The 19,642-nt window shown below is 41.5% G+C and overlaps 1 protein-coding gene across 1 annotated transcript; it reads left to right on the forward strand.

Annotated features, from left to right (window-relative positions):
• Positions 1-338: 338 nt before the first annotated feature.
• On the forward strand, positions 339-6,080 carry Ndufaf4 (NADH:ubiquinone oxidoreductase complex assembly factor 4). The gene is made up of 3 exons (XM_028877987.2): positions 339-550; positions 807-910; positions 4,301-6,080. The coding sequence occupies exons 1-3, from the start codon at positions 415-417 to the stop codon at positions 4,583-4,585; spliced, it is 525 nt and encodes a 174-aa protein (XP_028733820.1). The 5' UTR covers positions 339-414; the 3' UTR covers positions 4,586-6,080.
• The last annotated feature ends 13,562 nt before the right edge of the window (positions 6,081-19,642 follow it).

The raw sequence follows: 19,642 nt of genomic DNA on the forward strand, positions 1-19,642 counted from the left end.
TCATTTTCGTTTCTCAAAAGCAGCGGCAGGTAAGTTCAGAACCTTGCCCCTCTGCCCTGCCCTTTGAAGGGGTTGCAAGATCTCCGCCCTAGACTTTCTCAACCCGGAATTTTGCAACCGTGCAGTCCCGTGGGTTGCTGCAGCCGCGCGGCTGGCTACCTCACCGCGAGCATCCCTGACAACGCCGACACGCGTCGGGTCGGCGCAGGCGCCCTCGCGGCAGGCCGGCGGCCGCGGCGGCGGCGGCACCCAGCGTGCGTCCTCCGGGCCGCCAGGGGGCGACGAGCGCGCCCTCAGCGGCTTCCCGGCGCCTGACCCCCGGCGCGCGCATGCTCCGTGCGCACAGAGGTCACCCGCGCCGGCGCCGGCGCCGCCCCCACGTGCGCGGGGATCTGCGGGCATCGCGATGTAGAGATGGGGGCTCGGGTGACGCGCGCCTTCAGGAACTTCAACCTGGAGAGCCGGGCGGAGCGGGAGCTCAGCCGGATGAAGCCCTCCACGGCCCCCAAGCACCCGTCCACCCGCAGCCTCCTGCGCGAGCAGCTGAGCCGTGAGTGCCGCCCCTCCCGGGCCTCCCGTGACATTGAGGTCGTCCCCGCGCGGGCGCGGTGGCGGCGCCTGGCAATCCCGGCGCTCGGGGCAGCGCGCGCGCCCCCCTTGCCTCGCCGGGTGTCCCCTCTCCTAGCTGTCCAGAGGATTGTTTCTTTTGAAAAAAAAAAAAGATTAAAATCGTCTTACGCGTTTACGGGTTTCGAGACGGTTTCCTTTAAAAAAATAAAAATGATGGCCTTCTTTTCTTTCCTTAGAGCATCCAGAAATCAAAGAGGAAGTTTCTAGAAAAGATAACGAGCTGTTGTTGTTACTAAAAGACGTCTATGTCGATTCCAAAGACCCGGTGTCTTCCTTGCCGGTAACGTATGCATTAATTAAGTCAGCGGTTCATGTTGGAGGTCTGAGGAAGTGATCAAGAAAAACAGGGCAGCCGGGTGACAGTGCAAAGTGTGTGTGGGGGTGTGGTGGGGAGGAAGTGCCAGTGGGGAGCACAGCCACTGAGCACAGGGCTTGGCTCACTGGATACTTAGGGAATGCCAGCAGGAATTGATTAAATGCACCGGTGTGAAAGGTTGATCGCAGAAGTTGTAGGGTTGGTTAAGGTACTTTAGTGTTAGCTGAGTGACAAAAGATGGCTTCAGAGCCCCTTTCACGTCTATAGGTTGAGGTGATCTTACCTTAACGACAGTTTCTGTTTAGGGGTTTGTGGGGGCATGTTTGTGTCTTTAAGGGTGTATCTGGACAGGATATGTAAATATCATATGTCAGTTCATATGATATGCTGGAATGGTAGGCATGGCACATGTGTCAGGCATAAGTGTTTATGTGTAGTGGTCAGAATCGACCTTGGTCTTACTCTCTGAGGCCTGGAATACTGTGGGCCACCGACATTAAGTGAATGAGCAGCTGCAGTGCTATTCCAGGCCCTGGGGGAGTAGGGACTGCTGGAGGAAGTGACATTTAAACCTGGGCCTGGAGTGTGAATTGAAGTTGGAATCAGGGAGGCGACCATCGTGATTAAGGCGCAGAGTTAGATTAAGTGATAGAGAAATGCCAACCACAGCTCTCAAAGTTTTTTGCATTCTAAAATATTTTGTACTGCTAAATAGTAGGCAAAAGACTACACAATTACAGTTACTTATATAATACCCATAATTTAATAGTGACTGTAGGATTTAGTAATCACCAGATTCTCACTTAAAGATGCATCGATTCAGGGCGATAGTATGTTATTTTTAAGCTAACACTGAGCAGTACTTAGAAATACTATTTCTCATTTATGCTGAGCATGTGTTTTTGTGATTTTCTGTAAAGATATTTACTTGGTGTTTAGTATAAGAGTTTAGTAGAAGAGATCAGTTTAACCTCTTCAAATATATGCCAGTCACCTAACTGTGTAATGTATTTACTAATTCCTTTCCCTTCTTCTCTTTATAGACTTAGTGGTGCTATTTGCTTTTGCTTCTTACCACTAGATGCATACTACCTCATTTAATAGGGCTCTGTAATACATCCTGGTTACTGTTAAGACCTAAAAAGCTCCTTGTCTCTTCTTCTCTAAATGAACTTGGAATCACACTGTCAGTGTCTTTAGTAAGTCTTGTTTAGATTGGACTGTAGTTAGATTAGGATTCATAGGTTAACTAGAAAAAGATTAACATCCTTTAATTGTTGAGTCTTTGAGGAAGAGTGGAAAGTTGTTTCCATTAAGTAGAAATTTCATCCCCTAATTTAAATATATTGGAAAATGAGTGATTTTTATCTTGTAGCTAACCCTGTATTACTAGTTATTATTCCTGCTAGGAATTAGTTTTTCAGTTTTTTTTTTTTTCTTAATTTTTTTTTTTTTTTGTATCTCTATGTGGAATTTGTAATTCTCTGCCTTTCTACTAAATGAAGAGAGGATGTTCAATTTCATCAAAAAAATTTTTTTAATACAAAATGCTGAAGGGAAAAGAAAAATCTGGTATGTATGGAGTGGAGGTGGATCTGCTGGGTTTGGAAGATGAGAGACACTTTGAGGTTTAGGGAGTCAAAGGTACCCACAGTGGGAGTCTCAGGTGGGAATATGAAAGTGGAATGGGTGGTGGTCTGGAGACTGGTTAGAGCGTACGTGGCCAGGGGAAAGTGAAGGATTTGGATTACAGCTGGATCATGAAAGTGCATGCCAAGCAGATGTAGTCATATCAGAACGGCTTTGGAGAGTCATTGAAGAGTTTAATGTGGGGAAAAAGTGCTGTTAGATTTGAGAGTGAGTTAGGAGGAAACAAAATTATCTAGTTAGAAGAAACCTGCTAGATGTCTTTTGATAGTTCCTTCACATGGCCCTGGCATGGTCTAGGGTGGTTTAGTGGTATATAGGATTAGAGAATGGGATCAAGATTAGGCACAGAGTTTTAAACATGGACTTGGAAGCAGGTAGATTGGTAGGTTCAGTATTAGACACTCTGAAGTTGAGATGTATACAGGTCCAAGTAGCGATGCCCGTTAGGGATTTGGGGCTTAAATACCCAAAGAAAGGTCTTGGTTTGGAGCCACAGATTTTGATATCGTTACATGTGGGCCAAAATGTGAGGTAGGGAGTGAGTGAAGATCCAGAAATTCAAGGCCAGCCCGGCATACATGACAAAGGAAATGTAGTTGGAACTTAATGAGCAGCAGAAGGGACAAGAGCCACTAGGAAAATGGAAGAAACCTGGAAGTATGGATGGAAAACTGGGGAAGACTTAGCAAGGAAGCTGAGGGACAGGGCCTTGGCAGTTCGAGGTAGATTTGTGCATTAGAGTCGGCAGTTTGAGTCAGGTATGGTGAGCTGCTGTAGTTAGTTCAAGTGACTTCTGAAGAGTGCCTCTGAACAAAGCAGCTGGGGCCATTAGGGCGGATCTATCATTTCAGCTTTAACTCAAGTTACAGGACGGATTTAAAGAGGCTTTGGGTTGGCGAGTTTTAAAAAGGTAGTGAAGATACAATTTTATATGTCGGCCAAGAGGTGTGTTGGCAGGTGCAGTTGAAAATGAAAAGAGAAAGGGAATGCTTGGAATAGCTTAGGTGATGAGCTGTGATAAGACTGACCAGGGCAACTGGGAGAAGAAAAGGTTGGTTTCATCTGACATCGAGGTAACAGTTCATCAGTGAGAGAAGGATGGAAAAGTTTTCAAGTAAGCTATTACAGCATTGTTAGGATGCCGCTCCTCTGAAACAGGGCCACCTTAATCAACACTCATTCATTTAAGATACAAGCTGAGGTTTCCTTACCTGAGCTGCTTAGGACCAGAAGTTGTACAGATCTGACTTTAGAATATTTGTATGTACATTATGAAGCATCTTTGTGGTAGTTTCCAATTTTAGTCATGAAATTCATTTATATGTCATATACAACTTACAAAGCCTGAAGGCAAGTTGAGGGGTTATTCTTAGTGTACTTTTATTTTGACTGCTGATCATCACGGAAGTTAGATGTGAAATTTTCTACTTGGCATTATGGTGGAGTTCAGAAGTTTTAGATTTTAGAACATTTGTATCTCACATTTTGAGATTAATAATGCTCAGTGGAGGTGAGTACATGACATGCATTCAGTTACAATTTTACAGAGCATTTCTTAGAGCAAGCTATAGTTAGGAAAAGACAACTACAGTGAGAAAATACAGTTTGAGGAAGTATGTACGGATTTATTTGAAAAGAAACAGTGTAGACTTCAGACTCATGGGAGATGTAAATCTTATCCTAAAGCCCTTTTTTTGGTACTAGGTAAAAGATGGTGAACTACAGCAAAAACCGAAGGAATTCAGACTTCCCATCGGACATCACTTGGATAAGAATGTCATGGACATTCCCAAAGGCAAAATTTCTGTTGTAGAAGCATTGACACTTCTCAATAATCATAAACTTTCTCCAGAAACGTGGACTGCTGAGAAAATTGCCCAAGAGTACTATTTAGAACTGAAAGATGTAAATTCCCTTCTGAAATATTTTGTTACTTTTGAAGTCAAGATCTTCCCTCCTGAAGACAGGAAAGCAATACCGTCAAAATGAAGAAAATTGTAAAACAACATCCTATATGTACTCCCAAGCTCTCTGTCCTTGTTTTTAGTGTATTAAATTACACAAGTTACTGTGAACTGAATGCCCCTACTTTGAGTGCTCTTTGACCCCTTCAGGATTGCTCATAGAATATATTTTTTTTAAATCTATGTATGTGTAGTTCCTTGGTATATGTCAGCATGGCTAATCCCATGTATAAATTAATTCCAAGTAAGAGAGGTTATGTGTCATTTTAGACACACGAGCTTTTAAATTGGTCCTGTGGCCCAAATCATTTAATATTAAGTCTCACTTTCCAGCTTTGGACTGTTTGTTCTTTGTAGGAGACACTGAAGCAAGAGCCCTCCTGACTTCTTTAAGAGTGGCATTTGTTAGGGAAAGAGATTCTTAGCAAGAGAGAAAACTGAGTACAAAAGCAGAAAAATATTTATTACCACTAGAGAATTTTTATGTTTTGAATTGGTTTTAAGTAGAAAATAACTTTCTGTAACAAGTCAGCAGTCTCTCTTGACAAATAAAAAGAGGTGACTTTTGAAGAGATGGGCAGTACTTAGAACTATTTGAACAAATAGCTTCTAACTTAGAAATATGTAAGGAACCGTTAAAAGGATCCAAATTACATGGTCAGATGTTTATACCTATTTTCATTCTAGGAGAAAATGTAGCAAGCAAAAATAAAAATACAGTCCGTGAAGGACATGGGAAATTACCAGTTCATTCACGTAAACTCGGGAGCATAACACACTCCAGTAACAGAATCTCAGATGAGGTAATATGGCATGTTATACCTGTGGGTTCTTGGCTGTATTGTTTGGCCTCTCTGTAACTTAGTTGCTATAAAAGTATAATGCGCCTTGTATGAGTTCCAGGACAGTGGTGACAATAAATGACAAAGGACCAAGCAAATACAAATTCTTGTAGTTAAGGTAGATGTCTAAAACACATGTGACTGAATTGTTTGTAGTTTATGGTACAAGGAGCCAGAATTTAGATTTTAAAATCCAAATAGTATTTTGTTCTATTATGCCAAAAAGAAACACATTTCAAAAGGATGGAATGGAGTTGGGGGAATTGGGATTGTCCATATGCTTTCAAGGGAAGACAGATTAGTTTCCCTCAAGATTCCCCTGGAAATGATGTGGAAGATGAGAGGAATTCAGTGTGGTGATAGAATGAGGCAAGTGTAACAGCAAAGACAGGAAGTGAAAGTGAAGTTTGTAAGCTTTTTTCAAATCTAGTACCAGTGAATAAACTATATCTAGTCATTTGTTGTTCAATACAGAAGTTTAAGAGAACACACTAATTCTAATCAATGCAAAATTACATTTGAAAACTCAATCAGTTAAAACCATTCTCTTTTCATTTAGATGAATACTTGAATCACTAGTACTGCTACTTTTGACTCATTTTTGCTGTGTGGTTAGGCAGATGTAATATGGTTTCTATTATATGGAATCATAATAAAATACTTCCATTTTAAACTTTAGACTGTTGTGCTTTTTATTTCATGTCACAGAAGTTGCGTGGATTTCACGTTTGGGATAACGGAATTTAGATTCCAGTTCTATTACTAACTATGTATGAATTGTCCTCGACTCTAAAACCAGCAATTGCAAATGTTTGAAGAGCAGTTTATGTACCAGGCGCTAATCAGGTGCTTTACATGTATTTATTTAACATTTATCACAGACATGAAGTTAATGTTTTCCTGGGAAAGTTGTATCCTGGGCAACTTCAGTAACTTCAGAGATTAGGGGATGTTGAAAATTAAATAGGATATTTTGTACTATTACCCTGGATTGCCTTTTTGGAGGTTGTGAGAATTATGTGAAATGATATGCAGGTTGCTTGGGTATAAAAGGCCAAGACTACTCAAATGCGTGCTTGTATGAAAGTCCTTTGTGGAGCTTTGGGCTAACGGATGTCTAAGCCCTCTCTATTGTGAGAGACTTGGTTATCATAATTGAGGTCGCTGAGTGGTTGGATCATAGATCAGGGATGTTCTAAAAATGGCCAGTGACTGTAATGTATGCTGGTACTGGGGCAGGCAGTATTTGGGTAATTTTATTGTGAAAGGTGAGGAATGGGGAACTGAGTATGAAGGAAGGGAACTGAATAAGGAGGAGAGAAGAAAAGAATGCCCAGGTTTGGGGTTAGTGAAAAGGAGCTGAGAAAAGCTGTTCATTAAGAAGCCTGCAGTGGGTTTGGTAATATTCTACCATAAAGAGATAGGTTATCCAAACTTGGGGAAGAGGAGGGGATGGTTTTGGCAAAAGTCTAACATAAAGATATCCAAACTTAAGCACAGCTATTGCGAGTACCTACCACTTAGTGTCAACAGGCACATAGATAAACTCAAGTATGCTCACCCAACCACAGAGACGAGATTGCAAAGCCATCTGGGTACTTGATGTAACAGCTCTACCTTTTATTTTTTTGTGGGGATGTCATTTTAAGGCCATGTCTTACTGTGTAGGCCAAGGTGGTCTCAAATTCCTCAATCCACCTGCATCAGCCTCCCAAGTATTCTCCTTAGCTCCAGTGCATCACTATTAGTGCCTCATCATCACTCAGAAAGAGCAGTATGTTTGTGTCAGTCTTTAAATACTCAGAAATGGATATCCTGCTTTCTATATTTGCTCAATGCCTTTATCCTTTTCTTTGATCTGAATCTGTGTATGCTAAATAGCTATTTAATACAGAAACTTTTGGGGATGAATTCCATGCACACTGTCTCCCCTTCTGGTTAGCCACTGGGTAGTGTTAACAGTAGAACTTGTCATGGATTCGGCTTGACCTGACCATAGCCATATGTTGCCATAACTGCCCAGAATAACACTGATTTTTCCCTGTAATGGCTGACCTCTATGACTAGAACCTTGACTAGAACCCGGCATGAAGGAACAGGTCTATCTGATACTAGCTTAAGGTAAACCAGGTACGTTCTGGCTTGGATGAAGTCACTTTTGCTCTGACTACTTTTATAGGTTTCTGTCTTTGTGTCTTCTGTCATGAGGCTCCACCAACTCTTGATGTTATCAGACTGCTTTTGTCAGTAAGTCCCCAATAAACTGCAATCTTTAAAAAAAAAATAGTGTGTGTGTGTGTGTGTGTGTGTGTGTGTGTTTCGTGTTTGTGGGGACACATGCCAGAGGTAAGAGGGCAGCAGGTGAGTTGATTCCTTCCGCCATGTAGGTCCCAGGGGTTGAACTCACATGTCAGGTATGGTGACCGATGCCTTTACTTGGAGAGCCATCTTGTTGGTCCTGGGTTTGTTTCTTGTTATGTAACACTATGGCACTCATTCTCATATACCAAGACAGTTGTTCCAAAACAGTCAGTGAACCAGTCAATAGCAAATGAGGAAAGGAGAAATCCTAAGTCATCTGAATCCATGAAGGAAAGGGTGGCTTGTGTATTGGATGCTCCATGGCCTACTTGTGAGTGAGCATGGGCACGTCCCCAAATTGCTGCATTTTTTGGGGCAGCAGTTTGTTGAATACCTCTTATCCCACTGACGTAAGGAAGGCTGGCATCTTGCTATTGCGGGGAGATTGGTATTACAATGGGCAGTTTGGGTGGCTGCTGATACCCATTTAGCTGCAGACAAGAATATAAAGATATTTAGCTACAGTTACAGCTTGGAAAAAGCTATGTGTCTAAAATATATCAACCTTCTGACCTGTCTCATCTCAGGGTCTTCCCTGCCAGAAATGCCAGTCTAGAGACCCTTGCTCACTTGGTTTCACTGAGGGGGTTAGAAAAGCAAGAGAAGACAAGTTTGAGCATTCAGTTTTGAGCAATCATAATCAGAATGGAATGTAAAACATTAGGAACCTTGAGAGGAGTGAAGACACTTTTCTATGACACTTGCCTTTTTTTTTTTTTTTTTACCTCTCTGTTAATTCAGTACAAGGAAAAGGCACAGAATATTCAGGAGAGTGAAGAGTGCCTCCTATGTCAGAAACCAGGACCACTGCAGAATTTCTAAATGTTACAAAAACTTGGAACCAGCTGCTTTGTGAGTGGAATTGCTTGGATGGTGAGTCTGGGACATGGGAAGGAGTGACATTTCTCTGTTGGAAAATAAAGCTGGAAAAGTGAGCAATGGTACTGTTCATTTAAACCTTCATCTAGTTGTACATATAATGCCTGCCAGATCCTGGGAAATCATTTTCTTAGAGTGGATTTTCCTGGATATGAGAGTCATGTCTAAATGAGACCGATTCACCAGAACAGCTGTCCCTTTCCCCATAGAAAATCACTGACAAAGCCCAAGGTATTCTGTGGGAAATGGGCACTCCACAGAATAAATCAGATTTTCTTTTTCTTTTTTAAGTGCCCAGAAAGAAAAAAAAACTATCAAATGCCCCTTAAGTTCCTTTCTCTTCCTCCTTAGCCCAGCTGGTGGGCAAGATTTCTTAGAATGTAGTCAAGGCCATTGCTAACCTGAGACTAAGTCTGGTTGGGACTGGGTGCACCTTCCCACCAAAGAGATGCAGGAACAAGCATACTGAATAGAAGAGGGTTGGTCCAAGAAAGCCCAGGTGGGATGATGTGCTTGCAAGCAAGTGGAACCTTGGTGGCCCTGTGCAAGGAGGTCAAGCCAGAACAACCTTTGCTTCCTGCTGCTTCTCAGGGGAAGGTGAGGGATTTCCTCCCTCCAGCATTGCCAACTGTTGGAATGGGTTCCCTGCTCCACTCCTGTGAGTGAAGGCTGTAGGGAACAATCAGAGGCCTCATAGTGGACTCACTATTTACTGGCCCCTTCAGTATAAGATCTGATAGATAAATGTGCTAAATATATACTGATGAGCTACCACTCTGAATGCTCTCCAGGGCCCTGGACAGTTAATTGATGCTTTTATCTAGGCAGCAGTGCACCTCCCAGCTTACACATTTGTTACCAATCTCCCCAGTCTACAAAAATGTACCAAAGACAACTGCTCTATTAGGGAAGATCCTACAGACTAATGTGGGGGTGATTTTAACCCAGAACTCAGGCAGGAAAGGCAGAAAAGTGGGACCCTGTTAACCTCCCCGCATCTAAGCAGGTAATAAATGCCAGACAATACAAGTTTTCAGGTGACATGCTGTGATGGGAGTGCCTATCTAAGAATTACAATGCATGCTAGGATTTGCCACCTGCCCACCATGCCTACCATAGCCCCGTCTCAGTGGTGAAAAGGCAGGATGGAAATTTGAGGGTGACTTTGACTGTAGGGAGATGTGGTGGTATCTCCTATTCATGCTGCAATACCTAACATTACTAGAGTAGTAGAAAAAAATCATTCTCTTGGTTCTGTAAGTGCTGTCTGAACTTAACTGATGCTCCTCTCAACATTCCCTCACAAACAGACAGAACCACTTTGTCTTCTCTTGGGAGGTAATACAATGGTCACCATAGATATTGTCTCAGAGATATCAATAGAATCCTACTGTCATAATAAGCATGGTGGTTTGGAACCTCTCTGTTCTCATTACATACTGCCATTAATATAGATGATAGAATGTTAGTAAGGGAGGATTAGTGGGGACACAGTAGAATGATTATATGGTCACCTATGCACAAGGGGACAGACTACCAACCCCTAGAGTCATGGCCCTGGACCATCTGTGAAGCTCTTAGGGGTGCTCTCATTGATTCCAGACACAGAGAGATATAAAGTGCAAACCTCCCCCATCCCTCATACCATTAAAGATTCACAGGTTTTTGAGAGGCTCCTACGTTACTGGTAGGCTTTCCTTTCTCATGTACCTTCCTGCCTTTGGAACACTATCTGCAGATAAAGAAGGGAGCCACACAGGACTGGAAGAGTCACCAGCAGAGAGCATCTGTAAAGACTTTAACTTAGCGTGCAACTGCAGTTAAAAGTCACTAGATGGCATGAGTTGGGCTCTGGTCTGAATAACAGGAACAAAAGTTTGAAGGTTTTGATGGCTTCCAGGAAGGGAGCTGAAACTAGATAGAATCCTTTTACAACAGCAGTTTCCAGCAGTGTACAGTGGTCTTCTGCAGGTGGGCTACTTAGCCCTCATAGTGCAAACTGGCCTGCCTGGCCTCAATCTTCTGTCTTACAGACACCTGCTATAAAGGAGTTATATGCACGTTCACAACAAAGTGTGTTTTTCAGTAGCTTACTAATTTACAAGTTGTGCTCATCCAGAAACTGCCTAACCACCTTAGGTGGTCACCCCAAGGCTATGGTATAGTAAATGCAAGAGAGGTTTGCTGCCAGACCCGAAAATATTTGGTATCCACATGGGCCCAGCAGAGGGAACTCAAATATCTATCTGCTGCTGTGATGCAATCTGTCACTGGTCCTGCCTGGTCTGAGGCAGGAGAAAATCAGAACAGCTGACATGCAGAATTAACAGGTAGTATGGCTGATGGTAACTCATAAGCCATATAAGAATTACAAAGTTGTTTGTGCTGACAATCGTGGAGGACCTGAGACCTTATACTTGTGAATGGACTGTGTCATATGGAACAACTATAACCTAGTCAGAGACATTCCTAGAAAAAGAGTGAGTGCTGGTGGTATTCAAAGTCTAGAAACTTAACATGTAATATAGCTACTCGTATCACGTTGAAGTGACTTCAGCTTTTACTTCATAATATATGCTCCAAGGATTGGGCCCCAGCACGTGGCATCATATAGCACTTTATTTGCCATATAAAACCAAGCAGCAGAATTGGTGGAGTGAAAGAGAAAAAGATCATACAACATTAAAACAACCAGTACTGGGGCTATTGGGTAAAACGACTTGGACTGTGTTGAAGCTTTTGAAGAAATGTTAATCATATGATTGGCACAGCTGCCTGCCTGATTTACACGTCAGACACGCAACCTTACAATACTCCATTGGCAGTGCCCGAACCCCAAACAGGCTCAGGGTCTTGTGGAAAAGGAGAGTGCATAAGATTCTGAAAGCCAGATAGGAGGATACTGTGCATGGGCCAGCTTGTTCTGACCCCAGCCAACTCCAGTCTTAATGGCCATGATTACCCTGTGATCACCCCGGATTGCTGACTGATTTTTCGCATGTCTTTTCATATCACAAATAGTCAAAGTCATTTGAGTGTTATGGAAATGTATGGCCTTGACCTTTGTACCAAGAATATATCTGATTGTTGGATTAGCTTAGGATAAGTCAAGTGCCTTCTGGCTCTGGTGGAGTCACTTTTCTGATTAGAAAGAGCCTGTCTTTTTCCGACTTCAATGGTGAGGCTCTATTATGAAGGAAGCCACACTTCATGGAGGAGGAGTTGTTGATAATTTTTTCTTAATGTTTAGCAATTCTGTATATTAAGACCCCAATTAAGATTGCACTCTCTGCAATCCTGAATATCTTCCTTTTTTAAAAAACTAGTTAACATATATTAGGGCCAAATTATTCTGGAACAAACTGTCATGGAAGCATAAATTATAGCAGAGATATAGTAGAAGAGCTCAATTTTTAGAACTGAATCCCAAATTTCTGTCATTTTTCAATGCATGGATGTACTGAAATACATATTGAGTAGCAACAAAATTCTTCCTTCTGATTCCTGTGAGGATAAGAGCCACAGAGACATCATTACAAAATGACTAATGTCCTAGTTTCTTGTCTGTTGCTGGGATAAAACACTGACCAAAATCAACTTGGAGAGAAAAGAATTTACTACACCTTCCAGATTGGAGTTTATTGTCAGGGGAAGCCTGGCCAGGAGCTCAAGTGGCAACCTAGATGCAGGAACTAAAGCAGAGACAGACCATGGAGGATGTTGCCTACTTGGTCACTTTCAGGCTCATGTTCAGCTACCTGCCTAGGGATTGTACCACTCACAGTGGATTTGGCTCTCTCTCATCAATCAGTAGTCAAGACAATGTCTCATAGACATGGCCACAGGACAGTTTGGTGAAGGCTTATCTTCATTTATGGTTCCCTCTTATGTGTATCAAGTTGACAACCAAGGTTGACCCTCACAAATGATCTGGTAACAAAAGTTTAATCAAAATGGAATATAACTAAGACATTGTATGAATCTTTAGACATAATCCCCAAGTAGAAAAGAAACAGACTGCAGAATTGATGAACAGGAACATTTCTTGGGTGTGTGAGAAAGTATGACATTTGGAAAAGATACAGAGTTTTAAAGAAACAAAGCCACCCAACTAAAATGACTCTTACTGTTCAACTGTTCCCTGCTCCAAAGCAAGCAAAGTGATAGAAGGATTTATGTATAGGGTTGACTGTTGTGGTCCACACAGGAATGTAAGAGTTGATAAAGAGAATGACTATTTCTTATATATATTCTTGTATACTATTCCTTGGAGGTAGGGTGTGTATACACATGTACAGGCCAGCAGTCAACCTGGAATGTCAATTCCTCAGATGTCCTCTCCCTGACTCTTTGAGACAAGGCCTCTCTGTAGCTTGGAGCTTGCCCAGGAGGCCAGCTTTTTATGTGGGTTTACACCCTCACACTCATCTTTTTATGTGGGTTCTGGAGCTCAAACTCAGGCCTCCTACTCACACAGGAAAGCACTTTAGTGACTGAGTTATTTCCCAAGCTCAACCATTTCTAAAGTAAGCCTCAGGCCTTTTTCTCTTTCCAGAGGGATGAATATTGATTAAATTTAGCAATACATGCTTAGTAGCAAAAATTTCATTTAGAGCTAATGATGTCTGAGTCCTTTTGTTCTGCAGCAATATGTGTTGTAGCATATTGAATGGGAAATGCAGCCAATTTTTCCTTAAATATCTCACTGCCTCAAAAGGTAAACATAACATAAATGATCCACCAATTTAACTGAACTATAAAATAAAGATTGCTAATTTTAACTTGGAATTGTCTGTAATTGCCTTTCATTTTTCAGTGATGCTTATTGCACAGCAGTATGTTTTATATAACTTTAATTTACTTTAAATTTAACTTGTTTTCAATATAGGACATTATGATATGGCACTTGTTTATTATGGATTTGTAAATATTTAAAGAGTTGCTATTTCATAGCTGCTCATATAAGAAATAGTACAATGGGCTCCATTTTGGGGTTCAGATTATTATCAGTTAGGGGATACTTGCAAAGCATCTGTATATGTATTCAGCTCTGACTATTTATTCCCCTTTAGATCACATTCATTGTTCCCTTCTTCTTGTCCTGTTTTCAGTTCATTATTGGGTTGGAACTCAGATCTACACATACTAGGCTAGTGCTCTAGCACTGAGCTATGTCCCTAGACCTCATAATAATAATAATAATAATAATAATAATAATAATAATTATTATTATTATTATTATTATTATTATTTTTGAGACAGGGTTTCTCTGTGTAGCTTTGCACCTTTCCTGGAACTCACTCCGTAGCCCAGGCTGGCCTCGAACTCACAAAGATCCACCTGGCTCTGCCTCACGAGTGCTGGGATTAAAGGCGTGCGTCACCACCACCTGGCCCCAGACCTCATAATTATTAATCATTAGTCAGGCATGTCCTCATGTCCCATTAGTCTTCTGCTCCTACAGCTTGCCATGACAGAGGAGGTTAGTTCAGACGGGTCTCGGAAGCTATTTAAAATGTATTCTGAAGGGAGAGAATATTGTATTCTACCTTACAAGGATCCAGAAATACGGCATCATCAGAACCAAACAGTGACAGTCTGTCCTCTCCCTTTGCTACTCTTTTTTTTTTCTTTTTTTCTTTCTTTTTTTTTGTGCCTGACTCTGATACTTCTTGAAACCAGCAAAAGTTAAGGTAGACAAAAATTTAAAGACCTAATTTAAGAGGAATAGAGTCTCAAAACAACATTCTTAATGAGGCTCTCAAATATTTAGGTCATACCATTCTATTTTTTAAGAGACCCGCTTCTAGATAGGTAAGTGTATGACCCACTTCTGAATGTAGATGCAAAATGGAAATAGTTTTAAACTTTCTCTGCTTGCTCAAGTAATTGTTAAGTAAAAAGAAGATAAACTTTTAAACTTTGCCGAGCAGTTTTTAAAGAGAGGTAGCTTTTCAAATCATTCTCTAAAGTTAATGTTGCTACCAAACACAGGTGTTTGTTGGTCTATGGCAGTTATGTAGAAGCTGTATAGTGCAGACAATAACCAAGGCCCAAGTCTCTTGGACCTTACAGCTGAGTCATGAGTTGCTGTTCAGTTATTCCAGTAAGAAACCATCCCAAGACCTTGATGTTTAAAATAGGTACTTGTCTCTCATGGATCTACAGCAGGAACTCAACCGAGTGATTTTCCTTTGAGATCTCAGGTATATTTGAAGCTTGGATGGTGTCATCTGAAGGCTTATCTGGCCTAGACATCTAAGAGAATCCACTGTCATGGCAAGAATCAATTGTTTGTCAGCTGGGGTTCATCTCAGGTGATGAATCAGCTTCTATACACAGCATATGCCTGTGGCATGGGCTTCCCAAAGCCCAGTGGTTAGCAGGGTTTCAAAAGCAAATGTAAGATAGAGTGCAAGTGTAAGGTTCTTTGGGAACCTTATGTCATTCAATTTATGTCATTTTGATGATGTTAACTTTGATAGCAAGGTTGAAGTGGCACCTGCTAGATGTTCACTATAAACCTACAATTTCCCCCTGCTGTTTGGTTTTTATTCTTTTACTCTTTTGGGGGGCCTGCCACCCAGCTCCCAAATAAATTACACATGGATGCTTATTCTTAATTATAAATGCCTAGCCTTAGCTTGCCTTATTTCTAGCCATCTTTCCTTGACTTTAAATTATCCTGTCTATCTTTTACCTCTGGGCTTTCTCTCTTTCTTACTTTTGTAACTTTACTTTCACTCTTACTAAAAGCATATCAGTTTAATTAGTTCACTGAAGAATTTGGATTTTCCCCAAGTATCTTTGCAGAACATAGCTGTGGCTGATATGACTTTGCTCATGTTGGTGGTTTTTTCTTGAGCCAGATAAACTGAGAAAATGACTTTTAATGTTTGTAGAGAAGGTGTGACCCCAGTGCAGTGTGAGATTCACATTTTATTAGATTGCTACTGTCTTTTTACACCTAGTGTTTAGATTTATATGCATTGGAATTCTTTGGTTATGTGACTGCCATAAAAGAGCCTGTTGGGTTGGCTTACTCCAGCTCCTTAAAGTATACTACAGACCAGGTGGTTTACACAGCAGAACTGTATTTTCACACAGATCTGAAGAATGGAGTCCAAGTTCAAGCAAGATTGATTTCTTCTGAGAATGCTATTCTTGACTTGTAGATTGTAGTAGTAGTTTTGTGTCAGCTGCCAGTCCTCAAATAATGACACAGAGATTTATTATTAATTATAAACAATCAACCTATAGCTTAGGCTTGTCTCAATTAGCTCTAATAACTCAAATTAACCCATTCATATTAATTTATGTCCTATCACATGGCATTACTTCTCTTCCATCTTATACCTCCTGTTTCCTCTCCATGTCCCCTGGTGTCTCTTGTGTGCCTCGATTCATTTCCTGCTTCCTCTCTCACTGCCCGGAAGTCCCACCTTTCCCTCCTGCCTAGCTATTGGTCATTCAGCTTTTGTTAGAGCAATCACAGCAATACATCTTCACACAGTGTGCAAACATCCCACATGAGTAGATGACCGTCTTCTCCCTGGGTCTTCACATGAGCTTTCTGCTGTGCCCAGTTGTATCCTAATGCTCTGTTTTCATAAGGACACCAGTCATTTGATTGGGGTTCACCCAGTGACTTCAAGTAACCAATTACTTGAACAATTAATTAATTTGTGAACTCTCTCTGGTCCTCTGGCTTTTGTAATCTTTCTGTCCTCTCTTCCACAATGTTCCCTGAGCCATAGGTGCAGTAGTGTTATGTAGATGTACCCATTGGGACTGGGCACATGCACATCAATAAAAATAAACATTTAAAAAAGTGTTCACTAAGAGAACATTTACTAAGCCAAGAGTAGTGACATACACGTGTACTTCAGCTAGGGAGGCCCAGGATAGGCTGGAACCACATGGTGAGACTTTCTAAAAAAGTCAAATAAAAACAGAGTATAAAGGGCAGAGAGATGGCTTAGTAGTTAAAAACCCTTGCTGCCAAGACTGAACCTAGATTCACCCTCCAGAACCAAAGAATCAATTTCTACAAATTGTCCTCTGGCCATGTATTTGTGCTATGGGATGAACGCATATGCACACAAAATACACAAATATTAAAAATTAAAACCAAACTCTATAAAACATAAAAAACTTAACAAACTATTGAGACATGTACCCAGAATGCACTTTACTTGTTCTAGAAAAAAAAATTCTTTCAAAAATTCAAACTATTTCAAAGAGGTTGAAGTGACTATGATAGCCCCAAGTGCATGAGTACCTCTTCTTGCATGTTGGGAGACATTTTCCAGGGAGAATTCTCAAACAGATGTTTCATCCCATGGTGACTCTAAAAGGGACAAAACTATACTTCTTTGAGATTATTGCACAGCTCTGACTTGTCATTGGTTCAGTTTCTCTGTTGGCTACCTTGAGCTTGAAGACTTTATCTCCAATGAAGGTAAATCTTTATGAAGTGAATAATCTATGGGAAACCTAAATGAAAAGGCTTGTGTTGTATTTATAATATTTCTAGAATACTATAAACTCATGAGCTATAGAATTCATGAAAGATGGACCATGGATAATAATACTGTCATTATGGCATGCATATGGTGTAACATGAATCTTAAAGGTCTTATTAATAAAAAACTCAGTAACAGTTATTGGGGTGAATGCTGGAAGATCAGAGGAGCAGAACAAGCCACAGCCAACCTCACCTTGCCAGCTTCTCAGCAGATCCTGTTTCCTCAAACTGGAAGTCTCTGTGTCTTCATCCAGAATGGATCTCAGCTAAACTGCTGCTAAACGCCTAAAAGCTTAAAAAGACTTGAGTTCCTGGTCCTCGTGCCTTATATACCTTTCTGCTTCCTGCCATCACATACTGGGATTAAAGGCATGTGTCTTTCCCAAGCAAGACATGAGATCCCAAGTCTTGGGATTAAAGGTGTGTGCCACCATGCCTGGCTTCTATGTCTATCTAGTGGCTGTCTATTCTCTGACCCCAGATAAGTTTATTAGGGTGCACAATATATTGGACGACACAATATCACAACAATATGGTGCTTGTTTTTTTTTTTTTTGCCTGACATAATGCCAAGTACTTTCCTGATTTTATCCTTTATATTAGTCTATGTTGTAGTTCATTTCTATTACCACTAGTTTACAAACAAGAAAACTGAACATATTGGGTGGTTAAGAAACTTCTCTACTCAAGTCATGTTGAAAGTTATAGGGGAAAAGCTATCCCAGACATGGTTCCTCTGTAGAGGCTTCATCTGAACTCCAGTGAACTGGAGTGGTGGTGTCTGCCCCTCATCACTGCACCTGCATTCTAAACTCCTAGCAAACAAGAATCTTCTTTGAGGTTAAAAGCCAATACAACTGATATAAAGAACTGCTTCCCATTGTGAAATCTTCAACAGATATCATATCTAAAAGTAAATCTTACAGGGAAAATGGTCATTGGACTAGTTAGAAAAGAAGAGAAAAGAATTTGTCGTGGAAGAATAACATACACAGAAAGGGACAGGTTACAGACTGCAACCCACAGCTCCAGGGAGGCTAGCTAGCAGGGAGGACCCTAGGAAGGATGCATGGATCGCCCATTGAAAGAGAAATAGATGAGATCTACATGAGCAAACTGGGGGTGAGGGGGTAATGGAGGGCAAGGGATGGGGTATGAGAACATAGGGGAATGGAAGGGTCGAGCTAGAACAAACAGGGACAGAGTGGGAGAGCAAGGAAAGAGATACCATGATAAATGAAGACATCATGGGAATAGGGAAAAACAGAGTACTAGAGAAGTTCCCAGGAATCCACAAGGATGACCCCACCTTAGACTACTGGCAGTATTCGAGATGGTGCCTGAACTGGCCTACTCTGGAGATCAGATGGCTGAATAACCTAACTGTCATCATAGAACCCTCATCCGGTGACTGATGGAAGCAGATGCAGAGATCCATGGCCGGGGCCAGGCCGAGCTCCAGGAGTCTAATCAATGAGAGAAAGGAGGGATTCTATGAGCAAGGGACATCGAGATCATGATGGAAAAAATGTACAGAGATGACCAGCCAAACTAGTAGAAACTCATGAACTGGGGACAATAGCTGAGGAGCCTCCAGGGTACTGGACTAGGTCCTCTGGATAGGCGAGACAGTTGTTTAGTGTAAGCTGTTTGTTTAGGGGGCCACCAGGCAGTGGGATCGGGACCCATCCCTGGTGCATGAGCCAGCTTTTTGGAACCTAGTGCCTATGGTGGGACACTTTGGCCAGGCTTAGTGCATGGAGGGGGGGAGGGCTGGACCTGCCTCAACTGAATGTACCAGGCTCTGTTGACATCCCATGGGAGACCTTTCCTTGGAGGAGGTGGGAATGGGGGAAGGGGGTGGTTGGGGGAAAGGCTGGAGGGCAGGAGGAGGGAGAAGAGTGGAATTTGTGGTTGGTATGTAAAATGAATAGAAAATCTCCAATAATAATAATAATAATAATAATAATAATAATAATAATAATAAAGAAAGGGAGAGGTTACAAGGTTTAGAAGTAAGGTAGAGAATGTGGAAGTCACAGTTTACCCTGTCATTTCATCCCACATCCCTGTTTCCTGCCAAGGACTATGCTTTTGGGTTCTTTTACAGGCTTGATGAACCTGGACCAATTTTTCTGGAATATGTCTATCTAGAGTCTCCATAGTTCCTTTTTGCCTCATTTTTAATGAGTCAGTGCTGACCTTTGAGGTGTGTTTTCATGGCTTTCTGTGTGGTATCCTTGGTGATCAGTTGTTGACACAGGCTTTTGAATGTTGAGTAATTAGACATTTATATCTCAGGCATTCCCTGCTCAGAGAAGGAAAGTCAACCTCTTAAACTGAGACACCTAAAGAGAGACATCAGAAGCTCTCCCATCTCGTCACATATCTTATTGTGTTTATTATGGCATTTTGGTTGCTATGGCGACAGGAAGGAGAGCCTGAGTAGGGAAGGATGGTGAAAGACTTTGCT

The sequence above is a fragment of the Peromyscus leucopus genome, chromosome 2 (genome assembly GCF_004664715.2).
Source record: "Peromyscus leucopus breed LL Stock chromosome 2, UCI_PerLeu_2.1, whole genome shotgun sequence".
NCBI classification, from domain to species: Eukaryota; Metazoa; Chordata; class Mammalia; order Rodentia; family Cricetidae; genus Peromyscus; species Peromyscus leucopus.

Excerpts from the sequence above, each read along its gene's own strand:
- Ndufaf4 (XM_028877987.2), top strand. The coding sequence starts at position 415 with ATGGGGGCTCGGGTGACGCGCGCCTTCAGGAACTTCAACCTGGAGAGC. Across the intron at positions 551-806 it reads CCTGCGCGAGCAGCTGAGCC|AGCATCCAGAAATCAAAGAG; the intron begins GTGAGTGCCGCC and ends TTCTTTCCTTAG. Across the intron at positions 911-4,300 it reads ACCCGGTGTCTTCCTTGCCG|GTAAAAGATGGTGAACTACA; the intron begins GTAACGTATGCA and ends TTTTGGTACTAG.